This window comes from Cebus imitator, unplaced genomic scaffold (genome assembly GCF_001604975.1).
Source record: "Cebus imitator isolate Cc_AM_T3 unplaced genomic scaffold, Cebus_imitator-1.0 Scaffold246, whole genome shotgun sequence".
NCBI lineage: Eukaryota > Metazoa > Chordata > Mammalia > Primates > Cebidae > Cebus > Cebus imitator.
The window spans coordinates 3,249,240-3,266,321 of record NW_016107561.1 but is presented as its reverse complement, the minus strand read 5'-3'; the positions used below and the strand labels follow the sequence as shown (position 1 = coordinate 3,266,321).

At 38.9% G+C, this 17,082-nt stretch overlaps 1 protein-coding gene across 1 annotated transcript in view; it reads right to left on the bottom strand.

The window, feature by feature from the left end:
• The window catches only part of SEL1L2 (SEL1L2 adaptor subunit of ERAD E3 ligase), an 80,346-nt gene that overhangs the window by 26,427 nt on the left and 36,837 nt on the right, over positions 1 to 17,082 (bottom strand). Inside the window, exons 5-10 of the mRNA XM_017498616.2 lie at positions 11,685 to 11,738; positions 11,169 to 11,228; positions 10,995 to 11,076; positions 8,348 to 8,502; positions 7,041 to 7,097; positions 960 to 1,028 (exon numbers count right to left, since the gene is read on the bottom strand). Coding sequence (XP_017354105.2) covers positions 960 to 1,028; positions 7,041 to 7,097; positions 8,348 to 8,502; positions 10,995 to 11,076; positions 11,169 to 11,228; positions 11,685 to 11,738 — 477 coding nt within the window. The remainder of the gene's footprint in view (positions 1 to 959; positions 1,029 to 7,040; positions 7,098 to 8,347; positions 8,503 to 10,994; positions 11,077 to 11,168; positions 11,229 to 11,684; positions 11,739 to 17,082) is intronic.

Genomic DNA, 17,082 nt, shown 5'->3' with positions numbered 1-17,082 from the left:
GTGGTGCTATATTGGCTCACTGTAACCTCCACCTCCCAGGCTCAAGTGATTCTCCTACTTCAGCCTCCTGAATAGCTGGTATTACCGGTGCCTGCCACCATGCCCAGCTACTTTTTGTATTTTTAGTAGAGACAAAGTTTCACCATGTTGGCCAGGCTGATCTCGAACTGCTGACCTCAAGTGATCCACCTGCTTCAGCTTCCCAAAGTGCTGGGATTACAGGCATGAGCCATTGTGCTAGCCCAGGTGCATTAAGGCTGTTTTTGGTGCCCCAGATAAAGGCTGCTGTTATATAAGGCTTCTTCCCAAACTGTCACCCCAAGAATACCACCCTCGGGTTGCAGCCAAATGTCCCACTCAGCTGCTTCCGTGAAAGAGGCCTGCTGCCTTGTCCCTCTACAATGGGTTCAATGAGCTGGTATCATTAATTTGTTAGGTTTTTATTTTTTATTTATTATTATTATTATTATTATTTTTTGAGATAGAGTCTCGCTCTGTCACCCAGGCTGGAGTGCAGTGGCGCAATCTTGGTTCACTGCAACCTTCCTCCTCCCAGGTTCAAGCGATTCTCCTGCCTTAGCCTCCCTAGTAGCTGGGATTATAGGCGCATGCCACCACACCCAGATACCTTTTGTATTTTTAGCAGAGACGAGGTTTCACCATGTTGGTCAGGCAGGTCTTGAACTCTTGACCCCGTGACCCACCTGCCTCAGCCTCCCAAAGTGCTGGGATTACAAGCTTGAGCCACCATGCCTGGCAGGTTTTTAATTTTCAAATTTAAGTTTAATTATTTTGAGATGAGGATCTTGCCATGTTGCCCAGGCTGGTCGCCTGTGCTCTAGTGATCTTCCCGCCTCAACCTCCCAAGTAGCTGGGACAACAGGCAGCCTCTGCTATATCCAGTTTAATTTCTTAGGTTTTTAAGAAATGAAAAATATGAATCAAGATAAAGCATGTACCTTTCCAATAAATGCCATGGCATTTGCACTCCCAGCCTTTGCTGCCTTTAAGAAGTAGTATAATGCTTTCTGGAGAGAAAAGACAGTGTTATTGCTAGTTACAAATAAATCCTTCAAAACAGCTTTTTGAACCAAACTTTATTTCATTCAATGTGCATTCAAAAAATATCTATGGTTCTTGCCACTGAGCTTAGAAAAAAATCCATGAAATGCCCACTTTGTTCAAGGCACTATTCCACCCAAGTGCTTTTTCAACCATAACCTAAGGAGTGGGAGAACCTCTACATATCTTTCTTACATATTGTATAATGTGAGGATTTGCTTCTTACATTTGGAAAGCCACAATGGGAATGCAGCTTTGTAGGGAGAGATGAATCCCATCTATGAAGGTAAATAGTCCCTTATTTTGAAAAGTAGGCTTAGTAAGAGGTTTTACTACGGTTGGCAGAATGTGCTTGGCAGAATTGGATAAACAGTATCTTAATGTTTATAGGCAGAGTAAAACCAGACACACTTGGCCAGCTTCTGAGATCAGGTCTTTAAGCAGAAGTGAGCTTTAAGACAATTCCTTCTAATTCAATTTTTGTATTTTTTTAGTAGAGGCAGGGTTTCACCATGTTGGTCAGGATGGTCTCAATCTCTTTACCTCGTGATCCTCCCACCTCAGCCTCCCAAAGTGCTGGGATTATAGGCATGAGCCACCGTACCTGACCAATAAGTCTTTTGCAAACTTTTTCTTACCTAATCTTCACAATAGCACCATCAGGAGGGTATTATTAATATCTGATCTTATTACCAACATGTTAGAGTCATGCAGTTAGTACTGGAGATTAATAAGCAGCTCGCCACTCTGCCTCCATGGTATACAGAGGAGGGCTAAAATGATTGAGGCTTCATGAAAGATGGTGACAAGTCACCAGTACAGAGGCTAGGGGAAGAACCTGAGCAAAGGAATGAAGATGGGAGTAGCCCAGGGGTGTTCAGAAAATAGTGATTACTTCAGCATGGCTAAAACAGAACATCCAAAAGCTAAGACTTGCAAAAATAAGATGGGGCCATTACTATAAAGAGTCTTGAATACCAGGCTAAGGATTTTATTTTTTTTCAATTAAAAAAATTATTTTGTGACAGAGTCTTGCTCTGTCACCCACGCTGGAGTGCAGTGGTATGATCTCAGCTCACTGCAACCTCTGCCTTCTGGGTTCAAGAGATTCTCCTGCCTCAGCTTCCTGAATAGCTGGGATAACAGGTGTTCAACAACCACACCTGGTTAATTTTTGTATTTTTAGTAGAGATAGGGTTTTGCCATGTTTGCCAGGCTGGTCTTGAACTCCTGGCCTCAGATGATCCACCCAAATTGGCCTCCCAAAGTGCCTGGGATTACAGGTGTGAGCCACCGTTCCCTGCCGTAAGGATTTTTATTTTATTTGTTAGAAAACAGAAGCCACTGAAGATCTATGACTGTTAGGGAATCCTGAAAATAAAATGGCAGCTGGAGAGGAGAAAGTTATAGAAATTGTTACAAGTTACTAAATGAGAGAACACTAACATCAAAAATAAAAGTGTATCTCATGAATATCTTTACTGAGCCATGACCAAAATATGCCCCCAGGTAATTGCATAAATTACACAAATCACATTGTCTCCTGGGCTTGGTTTCCTCCTTCAGATTCTCCTCCTCTGTGCTCTCGGGGCACCTCATTCTGTCTCCATTGCAGCATCCCTCCATTGATTTCATTATCTATTTATTTTATGTCTTCCAATGTTGAGTCCTCTTTACTAGCGTAGTGTGGGCACCAGGAAATGTTTCAGAAATGAATAAATGAATGAATGTTTATCCATCTCTAAAACAAGGCAGCTGGACTTTAATCTTTATGGACTCTTCCAGCTCTAGTATTTTGATTCTGTAAAATCATTTTCAAAGTTCAGTTTAGTAATTTGGCTCTCAAATATCTTATAATAGAGACTTCTGAAGGAAGTTTCATCCAGGAAATCAGTGAAATTTTAAAAGACAGTAACTTGTTCCCCAGAAGCAAATATAAATCCTAGAGTTTTCCCCACCCTTCAATATAATGATCCCATAAAGACCTAAAGGAAGTAAGACTCTGTCTCATACATTGTTCCGCTGTCATGACTTACTTAGCATTTCATTCCCTTTTTTCTTTTTAAATTTATGTGTCCTTAACACTGTTGCTTCAATTATATAAACCTTTATTAAATGCCACGTGAACATACCACCCAGCAAGCTACCTTGATGGATATACACCAGCCAACCTGAGTTCTTCTCTCAAAAGTTCTTCTCTTAAGATTAAGTATCTATCCATCCATCCATCCTTCAAATATTAACTGAGTACCCATCATAATATTTCACTGATTCTAAAACTTACATTTTCTCCCACCTCATTTTAATCACGACACTTCTTACTGTCAATGGCATATTATAATTTATATAGGTTGGTTATTTTTCTTCCTCAGTAGAACATAAAATACTTGTGTGTCTTACAATTGATGATGTCTTGGTATAAAATATAGTATGTGCCAGGTATTATGCTAAGTAAGTGAAGTTTTATTATTTGAACTCCATATCTTCTTTTGAAAAATGAACATGATTTTTCATTCGCTCTTAGAAAATCTGTAGTTTAATCAGTTTGTAACATTTCCCCTAGAATGAAATGCCAAGAAAATGTATTGTTCTAAAAACATTTATGAATACTTCTTTCATCTCTGGCACTGTAGATCATCCTGAGAAGAGATGGTATTAGCTCTTTTTTTTTAATTTTTAAATGGGTGGCAGGATAGACAAAGCAGTTGCCCTTACAAATTTGATATTATTCCTCTGCTGGGTTTAATTTAATTATGCTTTATCCACTTTAATAATATGCATCCAAACATCCCGCTTTTCTAATGCAATTTATTCTGAGCCTGCACATATTTAGAAATGCAAATAATATTAAAATCTACATGTAAAAAGTGCAATATAATGTCACCAAGAATTGCATATACAATACTTTTCAATAATTAAGAATTTGGTCAGGGAGGGTAAAAATGTGTTCTGTGATGACAACACATGAGAGAGATTAGTTCAACCAAACATTGAAGTGGTGGGGGGGGTTTGAAGAAAGGCAAGCTAGTTATTTCCAGGTATTCTGAACTTTAATTTTCTGTGCAGTGGACTGGAGCATGATATATAAAAAGAGCCTTATACTAATAATTTTCTTTGGTGGACTGAAATATTAGCACACTGGCTCAAGTGGTGGTCTTCAGGCTGAGGACTATAGTTAAAAATAAGGTACTGTATATTTCAAAATAACTGGAAGAGAGGGTTTTGAATGTTCTCAGCACAAAGAAACGACAAGTGTTTGTGGTGATGGATTTGCAAATTATCCTGGCTTGATCACTGCATAATGTATACATTACATTTGTATAAATATGTATCTATTACATAATGTATGCATTATGCAATAATCAAAACATCACATTGTAGCCCATAAAAATATGTACAATTATTATGAGTCAATTTAAAAATAAAAGGAAAGAAAACATTATTCTCTCTGAGGAGGTGAGACTTGGAAAGATGAGAAGTGAAGCATGAAAAGAGCTGCAGTAATAGCCTTTTGGAAACTGGATTTATCTTTGTATCTTCCCTCTCCTTTATGTATCTCCCTTGCTATTCCAAGTTGATTCTGATGCAACTACAGTATGGTATGTTGCAAGAATGACCACAGTACTTTGCAGCTGTGTCCATTGGGAGGAGAAGCCTATTTCCCTACCCCTCCAATCTTGCTGGCCTTGTGATTTGCTTTGGCCAAAAGAATGTGGCAGAAGTGATTTGTCAGTCTGAGCTCGGGCCTCAAGAGACTTCTGCTCTGGTGTCCTTAGAACCTTTGACTGCCATGTGGAAAGCCTGGGCCAGTTGGCTGGAGCATGAGACCAGTGGAGAGGGGCTCCAGTCATTCTAGCAGTCACAAATGAAGCCATCATAAACCAGTCAGTTCTAGCTAATGTTCCAGCTAATTGCAGATGCATGAGCAAGCCCAGCTAAGATTAGCTGAGCCTGGCCCAGATCAGAATTGCTCAGCTGAGCCTAACCAAAATTGCTGACCTGCCAAAATCATGAATTAAACAAATAGTTATTATTGAAAACCACCTACATTTGGGACTGTTTTTTAAAAACGCAGACAAGATAACTGATAGATAAGTCAATTTGTCTGAAGGTTTGAGATTTCAACTGGAACCCTCCATTCAAGTTCAGGTTCATTAAGCTGAGGGAAGAAGAAAGGACCAGCCTGTTCTTACCCCCACAGAGTAACCAAACCACAAGGATGCTTCTGGAATTAAACTCATCTTCTTGGGATATGTGGAAGCAGGAGGCCCAACCCACTATCAGAAAGAGCTAAAGGAAACTGAGCGTCATGTCATTCCTTCTTTTTGCTTTATAAATGAGGGAACAGATTATCGAAGCTGGTTTTGTTTTTGTCTGAGTCAAATAAAGTTTAATGGAAAGAACTCAGGTTTTGATTTTTGAAGGCCTGAGTTCAGTTTCTGCTTCTTAAACAATCTTACTTCCCAGCTGTGAGCCTTGAAGCAATTTACTTTATCTCTCCAGCCTCTGCTTCTTATTTGTAAAGCAGATGTAATAAAACCTCATGAATGAGCCCACAAGAGGTCCTGGCTAGGTGACGCTCAGCTGCCTGGCTGCTACACAACAGCTCTGGGATCATGCGTTACCAGCCCTGGGATTGCACTTCATCCTCACCTGGAGGCAGCTGCAGCTGCCATTTGGTGATCACGATGGCTGGAGCTGACTGAAGTACCAACTTTGTGGGATTTTACTGCACTGTACAAAGACTGGTGTGTCTTCCCTACAGCTGAAGCTAGGGTGCCCTCACATCCAAATTTCACATTTATGGAAAAATAAGAATTCTTCCTAGTTATGCATTCTATGATTAACATGAGATTTCAGGCTGAAATCTGACAGAGTAATATTAAGAATCTAGATATTCCCATCTAAGAAGGTAAAACTTTGGTTACGATTAAGATGAAAAAAACATCTACAGATCTTCAACTGAGCTGTCTTGGGGTGCATATGCTTATTTAAATTCCTACCTATTTTATCACATTTTATGAAATTACTTCGACATTTACCTGATGTTTACTGGACCACATATAAAATACAAATTATAGTACCAAAGACACATTCATAAAATAACAACACTAAATGAAATGCCAAGTAATAACAGATCACTTTTTTAGGTAATAGCCTTATGAAGTAGTCGTTTCTATCGCTTAGCCATTGGGAATATGTTGAAATAGGCTATTTCCTTTGAGACAAAGAGCATGTGGCTCCTGTAAATGAAAAGAGCTGCAAAATCATCTTAAAAAAAAAAATCCGGTTACTTCCCAGGTCTGTGGTGATGTAGGGACTTGAAACCACTATCAGAATCTAAGCAAGAACTCATCCCATGACCCTGGCATCATACAGAGGAGGAGCCTGTGTAGGTCAAGTTCATTTGCTTTTTTCTATGCTATAAATTTGAATGGCTAATTAATCTTTTAACCTTACTGAGATAAGGTAAGGTTAAGCAAAATGATTGAAAGGAGCTTTGCGAATGTATAAGGATGTTTCATATATTTTAGATTATATTAAAACCAGTCTGTCTTCTGATCTAGCCAAATGGAAATGAAGTTGCTTCTCAGGCTCCTTAGCAGTGACTCCCCCAGGTGAACTCTGCAGCTGGCCTTGGGTGCAGGCTGGCAGATGGGGATATTCTCTTCCTATTCCCACGCCAAAGTGCGTGTGGGTGGGCAGAGACTAGGTTCTGTTGGAACATGGATACTCCCCTGCCTCGATTGCTCCTCACAAGTTCCTTCCCTTTTTGTTCTTGAAGGCAAGTGGGCAAGTACTCCCTCTGGAGAACTTAGTTCTTCCTAAGAAGCTGGGTAGCATAGTTGACCAAGAAAGCAGCAGTGGGCTTTCTGAGCACTCTTCCACCTCTCCCTCTCCCCACTTTCACTTCCCTGCCAGCCTCCCTCACCACTACCCTCCCCACCCCATGTGATTGAATCTTGAGATTGACTCACGTAGTAATCCTGATCTAGACCTTTTCTCCCAATTAGATGTAATTGTCCAAGAGAGACCTAGGAACAATGAGTTTGGAAATGATTTCAGCATAGTATTACTTTAAATAAAGAAAACATTTACGTCGTGATTTTATTGTAGTATGTTGATTGTTGGATGCATTTGCAATGTCCTGAAAAAAAATCAGGGAAACATTCCAGACTATATCATTGATTGGGTAATTAGTTGCTGCTGGATATATGGCTTTCTTAGTGGCTGGAAGCTGGCCTGCTGGGGTACAGAACACTCAGGCACATAAACCTAGGAGCCTTAGCTCTTGGCTCTCAAAGATCATGCAAATATTGTCCCCTTCCCAAAGACAGAACCCTTCTGGATTGTTGTAGTTTATGCATATTAAAACCAACATTGGTTGGTGCTTTTTTTCTATAATTAAGATCTAAGTCTTCTGGGCATGATGGCTCATGCCTGTAATCCCCCTGTAATCCCAGCATTTTGGGAGGCCAAGGTGGATTGATCACCTGAGGCCAGGAGTTCAAGACCTGCCTGGGCAACATGGTGAAAGCCCATCTCTGCAAAAAATGCAAAAATTAGCCAACGGTGGTGGCACATTCCTGTAGTCCCAACTACTTAAGAGGACAAGGCGGGAGGATGACTGAGCCCAGGAGGCAGGGGTTGCAGTGAGCTGAGATTGCACCATTGCACTCTAGCCTGAGTGACAGAGAGCCATCATGTCTCACAAAAAAAAAAGAAAAGAAAAGAAAAAAAAGGCCGGGTGCAGTGGCTCATGCCTGTAATCCCAGCAGTTTGGGAGGTGGAGGCAGGCGGCTCACGAGGTCAGGACATTGAGACTGGCTAAACATATTGAAACTGCATCTCTACTAAAAATACAAAGAAATTAGCCAGGTGTGGTGGTGGGCACCTATAATCCCAGCTACTCAGGAAGCTGAGGCAGGAAAATCTCTTGAACCTGGGAGGCAGAGGTTGCAGTGAGCGGAGACCATGCCACTGTACTCCCTGAGTGACAGAGTGAGACTGCTTCTCCAGAAAAAGAAAAAAATCTAATTCCTTAAAAAATTAATTTTTAAATAAGAAATGCAAAACAAAAATGCTATTATTATGGCAACTAGTTCTCTGGTGGGCTACAGGAACTGCAAGTAGCAGGGAGCAAAACAGGAGTAGGTGAGAGGAGGGTGTATGTCTCCCCTTTCTTATTAAGGATGGGCATTGTTCATCCCTCCAGGACTCAGAAAGAATTAAGCCCCTTGTAATCGTCATATTCTAAAAATGCAATCTCATATGTATACATTACTTGTATCTGAACATCTCCTCTTTCTGCCAAAAATTTATAGTATTGGTATATGTCCCAATCCAAAATCTCACTGTTAGAACTCAGATTTTCAAGTCTTTCCGTTAGTCTCACTTTTTCCACTGGAACACCTTCACTTTTTTCCAACGTGTCAGCAACTGTGAATGAAAACAAGCCAGAGAATAGCTAGAAAACTGAGACTGCAAGAGATAACAGTCAGTTTAGAGAAAACACTGTTAGCTTATTATCTTAAATTTTGCAGAAATTTAATCTGTTCAACTAATAGAGACAGAAGATCCATGAAAAATAAAAATTTGCAAATTTTTGGCTAGGCATGGTTGCTCATGACTGTAATCCCAGCACTTTGGGAGGCTGAGGTGGCCAGATTGCCTGAGATTAGAAGTTCAAGATCAGCCTGGCCAACAACATGGCGAAATCCCGTCTCTACTAAAAATACAAAAATTAGCAGGGTATGGTGGTGCACGCCCATAATCCAGATACCTGGGAAGCTGAGACATGAGAATCGCATGAACCCGGGAGGTGGAGGCTTCAGAGAGCCAAGATCGAGCTACTGTGCTCCAGGCTGGATGACAGAGGGATACCCTGTCTCAAAAAAGAAAAAGAAAAAAAGAAATTTGGAGATTTTTGTTTATTGCGTTCTGAGAAAAGTCCAAGAAACCTAGTTTTTCTTTGCAACTGACACAAGCATTGTATCAACTTGTATCAGACTCTACTGAAGATCTTGACAAAAAAGACTCAAGGAAAGTAGATATTTTAAGAGCAGACAACTCACTCCATCCATCATTTTTTTTTCTGGGACTAAGCGTATAATATAGGAATAATCACTGCTTTTTAATTATTCCCTGTGGATAGCCTGAAAATAAATATAAAGATAAATATGCTTGAATACATCTAACAAAGTACGCAGTTTGAAATACATATAATTCCAATTTTATTAAGCACATGAAATGATCTTGTTATATATAGCATCTTAAATTCAAAACTAGTTTTTTCCCTCCTTCTTTCTTTTCTCAGATCCTAATAGTACCAAAGATGTGTATTTAGATGTTATTCTGATTACATGTAGACCAATGGTTGCTTGAATTGTTCTCATATGTGGTGATAGATACCTCCAATGTATGTACCTTACATTCATTCCTTTAGGAACTTTTAGCCAGTCATCCCATATTCTAAATGCTGTATTTAGGGAAACTGCTTAATATTTATTGGTGCTACATTCAAATTCTTAGTAAAGGAAAGAACATCACAAATGCAAGTAAAACAGAATTGTTTGGGGATACATATTAACAAAAATATAAAAATGAGTATAATCTTTTTTTTTTTTTTTTTGAGACAAAGTCTTGGTCTGTCACCGGGGCTGGAGTGCAGTGGCACGATCCTGGCTTACAACAACCTCTGCCTCCCAGGTTTAAGTGATTCTCGTGCCTCAGCCTCCCGAGTAGCTGGGATTACAGGCATGGGTCACCATGCTCAGCTAATGCAGCATGTAGTCTTTCACTCAGCATAATATATTGAAATTTGTCAATATACACACGATAACATGGATAAATTTTAATCTTTAATTTTAAATTTTTAAAATTTTTAATCTTTAAATTTTTTTTTGATGAGTAGTTATGCCATCATATTCATTGACAGTCTGTCTATTACAAGTCAAGTAGCTGTGAACGTTCATGTACAATGAGAAATATGCTTTTATTTTTCTTGGGTAGATACCTAAGATTGGAATTATTAGATCATATTTACCATATGTGTATGTTTACCTTTTATTTTTTTAAGAGAAAGGGTCTTGCTGTCTCACCCAGCATAGAGTAGAGTGGCATGGTCATAGCTCACTGCAGTCTCAACCTTCTCGGCTCAAGTGTTCCTCCTGCCTCAGCCTCCCAAGTAGCTAGGACTTCAGACATGTGCCACCATACTCAGCTAATTTTTAAATTTTTTGCTACATTTCCCAGGCCCAGGCTGGTCTCCATCACCTGGCATCAAATGATCATCCCGCCTTGGCCTTCGCACGTGCTAGGATTATAGGCATGAGCCACCAGGCCCAACCATGTTTAATATTTAAAAGAACTGCCAAACTGAGCCCCTGGGCTCAAGCAGTCATCTTGCTTTGGCCTCCAAAAGCGCTGCGATTACAGGCATGAGCCACCACGCCCAGCCCATTTATGTTTTNCAGGCTGGAGTGCAGTGGCACGATCTTGGCTTACTACAACCTCTGCCTCCCCAGTTCAAGCGATTCTCCTGCCTCAGCCTCCTGAGTAGCTGGGACTACAGGCACATGCCACCACACCCAGCTAATTTTTGTATTTTAGTAGAGACAAGGTTTCACCATGTTAGCCAGGATGGTCTCGATCTACTAACCTCGTGATCCACCTGCCTCAGACTCCCAAAGTGCTGGAATTACAGGCGTGAGCCACTTTGTCTGGCCAAAAATGAGTATAATCTTTTAAAACTATTTGGAAAGTAATGGGAAACAGAAACTCTGTATTGCATAAAAAGAATTGTATCATAACATGTTAAAAACATACATTTTGATATTTTCATAAGTTTGTATCAATTGAACTGTTATTGATTTACTTCTCTAATTGCTTGGCAACTGTTTATTTTAAAATAAATTATATGGATTACTTACTATAATCTGCCACTTTCTTGTAATGACTTAGGGCAACTTCACAATTCTGTAGAACATTGATTCCTGACAAATATCTGTACCCCTAAAACACAGGCAGATGCATTCTTAATATTCAAGACAATGCTGTATTTATGGCACACAAATTTTGGTCTCAAGAATATTTTGTTTACAAACCAAAATCATCTGGGACATCATGCTTCCTCCAGCACTTCCAAAGGTGTAATATATTAGTGCCTAAAGTAAAAACAAACAAACAAAACAACAAAATCAAACTAGGTTGTCTATCTAAATTTGAAACTTAAACCAACTATATACCTTTTTTATTCTTAGCCCCACAATGACCCATTGAGTTACTTCAAAATAAATTTCAAACTTCACTCCCTTCTATAAAGATGGCTGGCATTTATTGGGGTTTTACTAATCTCTTGAGTCTGTGATAAGTGAATTGTATATTTCATTTAATCATCATAATTTCCCTATGTAGTAGATATTGTCTGTCTTCAATGAAGAAGCTGACTTATGAGACTTTAAGAAACTTATGGCATAAGAACACTAAATTTCTTTGACGATTAATCTGGTGCTTTCAACCACTACAGTAGAGTGAGCTCCTTTACTTAATGAGTAGATTCTATTCAATGTCCCTTTTAAAGAAATCGGTTTTGCTCCAGAATAAAACACAATAGCCTTTACCTTGGCTTGATCATATTCCATTCCTATTCCATAAGAAGATAAAAATCCTAATGCCTAAAGCACAAAAGAAAAAATAAAATTCAATAAATCAATTTATTTCATAATTATTCTTATCTATATGGATAAGAGATATATCTTAAATGTCTGCTTCATAATAGGTTGCATTGTTAATTTCTTTTTTTCTTTCTTTCTTTCTTTTTCTTGAGACGGAGTTTCACTTTTGTTGCACAGGCTGCAGTGCAATGGCATGGTCTCGGCTCACTGTAACCTCCCCCTCCTGGTTCAACCGATTCTCCTGTCTCAGCCTACCAAGTAGCTGGGATTACAGGCGCCCACCATCACGCCCAGCTAATTTTTGTATTTTTAGTAGAAATGGGGTTTCCCGTGTTGGCCTGTCTGGTCTCAGACCTGAGGCCAGGCTGATGTCAGGTGATCCACCCGCCTCAGCCTCCCAAAGTTCTGGGATTAAAGGCGTGAGTCACCATGCCCGATCATTGTTATTTTATTTTTTATACCATAACAAAGCACCTTTGTGCACTTTTATTAAGGCGGCAGGAATTTGGGAAAGCTCACAATAGTGGGAGGTTTGTGCAATATATGTAAATGTAGGCCAATTCTTACTGTACTGTAATATAAATTACAGTAATAAAAACTAAAGGCCCCTATATACTTTCCTTTCTTGGAAATGTAATAGTTTTCCTTCAATAGTGAAAACATTTTGAATTGGACACTTTTTTTCATATGATTTTTAATGTGATGGATGTAATATATTCAAACAATAACAAATATACTGAATAAAAAGTGAAAGACTGAGCACAGAGCAAGATGGTGGAATAGGAAGCATCAGACTGTGTTCACTCACAGGGACAATGATTTAATTACATATGATCAAAAAAGCCTTTTTGGGAACTCCAGAAACCAGTTAGAAGTCATGGACAGCAGGCAAGCTCAAAGCCGAGGATAGTCCATGAAAAGCCATTTAATTTCATCCATGGTCCCTCCTCCCTCAAGCCAGCACAGCTTGGTGCTTTCAGGAGAAAAAGCCCAACTGACAGTTTCTACCTTGGGAGGAAAAGAAAATAAGAAACACTTGACTTTTCAGGGGGCTGTTCCAGTGACTGTTTTTTTTCCCTCACCTAACTCACAGTGCTGACAGAACCAGTATATTTTCCAACCCTGGGGGCTACTGAGAAAAGAGCTCAAGGGGCTTACTGCAGTGCCAGAGAACCTGCAGTACCACAGACAGGACTATAAACGCCTGAAAAAAAACAAAACAAAACTGGCAAACTACTCTAATTGGGAAATTACATGCACAAGCCCAGAGAAGATAAATCCCCAGAAAAGGCTTGAGAAGCCTTTAGAATTTTTAACTGTGTTGATTGGTAAAGGCCTTTCACATATGAAGCTTGTCTATAAAGACTGGGAGCCATAGCTGTTTTTACAAGTGCCCAAATCATAGCAAAATAACAACAACAACAAGGCACACAAGGAAATAGGAAAAGATGGTTATATGAAAGGAACAAAGTCTCTGAAATCATCCTTAAAGAAACACAAACCAATGAATTACCTAATAAATAATTTAGAATAATCATCTCGAAGAAGCCCAATGCTCCATAAGAACACAGAAAACAAAATCTGGAAAATGATGCATGAACACAATGAAAATATCAACAAAGAGAAACTATTTTAAAAAAACAAATTCTGAAGCTAAAGAATACAATATCTGAATTTTAGAAATGCACTAAAGGAATTCAATAATAGATGATGAAGCTGAAGAATCAGCAAACTTGAACATAGGTCATTTGAAATTATTGAGTTAGAGGAACAAAAAGTTTTCAAAAAAAAAAGGAATTAAGAAAAGTAAAGAAAGCCTAAGGGACTTATGGGATACCATCAAGTGGAACAATATACACATTATGAGAGTCTCAGAAGAAGAAGAGAAAGAAAAGGACAGAGAGGTTATTTGACAATAACATGATTGAAAACTCACAAATCTGAGGAAGGAAATAGGCATCTAAATTCAAGAAGCTCAAAGGAATCCAAGTGAGATGAACCCAAAGAGCCCCAAACCAAGACACATTACAATCAAGTTGTCAAAAGTCAGTGGCAAAGAAAGTTGAAAAACAGCAAGAGAAAAGCTGTAACATTATCAGCAGATTTCTCAGCAGAAACATTACAGACCAGAAGAGGATGGGATAATATATTCAAAATGCTGAAAGAAAAAGCTGTCCACCAAAAACACTATATTTAGTAAAAATGTCCTTCAAAAATGAAGAAAAAATAAAGCCCTTCCCAGAAAAATGAAAGCTGAGGGAGTTTATCACCACTAGACTTTTGAAGGAATTGCTAAAGGAAGGCTATTAAGTTGAAAAGAAAGGATTCTAGAACTCAACACAAAACTCTAGAAGGCAACACAAAACCATATGAAACTATAGAGATCTATGAAAAGGTAAATATGTAGACAAATACAGAATCATGCGGTATTGTAATGTGGTGCATAAATCAATTCTGTATATAATTTAACAGATAAAACCATAAAAATAATAACGATAAAACTACATGAATGTATATAAAATATAAAAAGATGTAATTTGTGACATTGTTAACATACAGTGGTGGGGAGATATAAATGACGAGCTTTTGTGTGTGATTGACATTAAGTCATTAACAGTTTAAAATAGATTGTTGTAAGATATTTTGGCCATCCACAGTGGCTCACACTTGTAATCCCAGCACTTTGGGAGGCCAAGGCAAGTGGATCACCTGAGTTCAGGAGTTTAAAACCATCCTGGCCAACATGGTGAAACCCTGTCTCTACAAAAATACGAAAATTAGCCAGGTGTGATGGCGGGCACCTGTAATCCCAGCTACTTGAGAGGCTGAGGCAGGAGAATTGCTGGATCCTGAAAGGTAGAAGTTGCAGTGAGCCAAGATCGCACCACTGCACTCCAGTCTAGGTGACAGAGTGAGACTCCATCTAAAAAAAAAAAAAGTATAAGATATTTTATAGATTCTTCACGGTAATTACAAACAAAATGCATACTGAAGAGCCACAAAGAAAATAAAAATGGAATAAACGCACATCACCAAACACACACACACACACACACACACACACACACAAACATACAACTAAAAGGAATGCACTAAGAGAGGAAAAGAAGGACAAAATAACTACAAGACATATAGAAAAAAATAACAAAACAGCAATAGTGACTCCTTCCCTATCAGTGATTGCTTTAGCTGTAAATGAATTAAACTTCCCAATAAAAAGATATAGTGACTGCATGAATCAAAAAATAAGATATAGCTATATACTGTCTATAGGAGATTCACTTTAGTATAAAGAAACACCTAGGCTGAACATTAAAGGATAGAAAAAGATATTCCACGTGTCAAATTATGCCCCTAGTTAACAGAAAAGGTGGACTCCCTGTGGCTCAAAAGTTAAAAGCAGAACCAAGAAGTATATGGCAGAAAGAAGAAATGGTCACGCTCTCCGTGTCCTTGGAAAGCATTATAAAGCCTGTTTTTCCATAACCAAGTCAAAGAACAATTCCTGAAAATAACTGCAGCTGGAAATTCCTCAACTGACCACCAAGAGACCACCTGGTGCCTACCAACTGACCACCTGGAACCAGTCAATTAAGACAGACGGGTGAAATGGAGCTTAAAGGTCATTTAATCAAGACTCTGTTCCCCACTCCCCTGATTTCCCTCTCCTGCCCTGTGTTTTTGGCCTTTATAATCTCTAACTTTCCAACTCCCACTTCAGGTCACACTTTCATTTTGCACTGAAGGCTGCATCTCTCCAATCTACAGATTGCTTTTAGAAAATAAAGTTCCTATTTTTCCTCCAGAGAACTCATTGGTCTTTTGTTAACACAGACAAATGGTAACCATAAAAGAGCCAGGGCAGCCCTACTTATATCAGAGAAAATTGACTTGAAGCCAAAAATTGTCCTAAGAGAAAAAGAACATTATTTAATGATAAAAGGGTCACTTCATTAGAAAGATATAACAATTATATATGTATCTAAGAGCAACGCATCCAACCATATGAAGCAAATATTGACAGAACTGAAGAAAGTAACACAATAGAATGGGATTTCAATACACCACATTCAATATTAAATAGATCAACCAGATAGAAGATCAGTAACAAAAGACCTTATTGTATTTACATGATAATGTCCATTACATAACAACAGGATCAAACAGACATATACAGAACATTCCATTTTATAAGAGCAAAAGTATACATTCTTCTCAAGGGCACACAAAACAGTCTCCAGGATAGAGCATGTTTTGGGATAGAAAACAAGTCTTAACAAATTTAAGAATTTTAAAATCATACTAAGTATCTTTTCTAAACACAATGGAATGAAACTAGAAATCAATAGCAAAAGGAAAACTAAAAACTTCACTAATATGTGGAAACAGAATGACATATTCTTGAGCAGCCAATGAGTCAAAGAAGAAATCACAAGAGAAATTAGAGAATATCTTGAGAAAAATGAAAACAAAACACACCAAAATTTATGGGGATGCAGTAAAGCATCCCATAAGATACTAAGAGGGAAGTTTAGAGCAGTATATGATATAAAATGCATTAATAAAGAGGAACTCAAGTCAACAACCTATCTTTATACCTCAAAGAACTAAAAAAATAAGCCAAACCTAAAGTTAGCAGAAGACAGAAAATACTAAAGATTACAGTAGAAATAAAAGAGACTAGAAAGCCATTACCAAAAAGTCAACAAAACTTAAAGTTAGGTTTTTAATTGATATCAAGAACAACAAAATTTTGGCCAGGTGCAGTAGCTCATGCCTGTAATCCCAGCACTTTGGGAGGCCAAGGTGGGTGGATCACCTGAGGTCAGAAGTTCAAGACCAACTTGGCCAAAATGGCAAAACCCTGTCACTATTAAAAATTTAAAAATTAGCCGAACATGTTGGTGGGCACCTGTAATTTCAGATACTGGGGAGGTTGAGGCAGGAGAATCATTTAAACCCGGGAGGCAGAAATTACAATAAGCAGCGATCACACCACTGCACTCCAGCCTGAGTGACAGAGAGACTCCATTTCAAAAATCAAAACAGGCTGGGTGAGATGCCTCAAGCCTGTAATCTCAGCACTTTGGGAAGCCGAGGCAGGCGGATCATAAGGTCAGGAGTTCGAGACCAGCCTGGCCAATATGGTGAAACCCTGTCTCTACTAAAAATACAAAAAACCAATTAGCCAGGAATGGTGGCACATGCCTGTAGTCCAAGTTACTTGGGAGGCTGAGGCAGAAGAATCACTTGAACCCGGGAGGCAGAAGGGAGGCAGAAGTTGCAGTGAGCTGAAATCATGCCACCCCATTCCAGCCTGGGCAATAGAGAGAGACTCCATCTC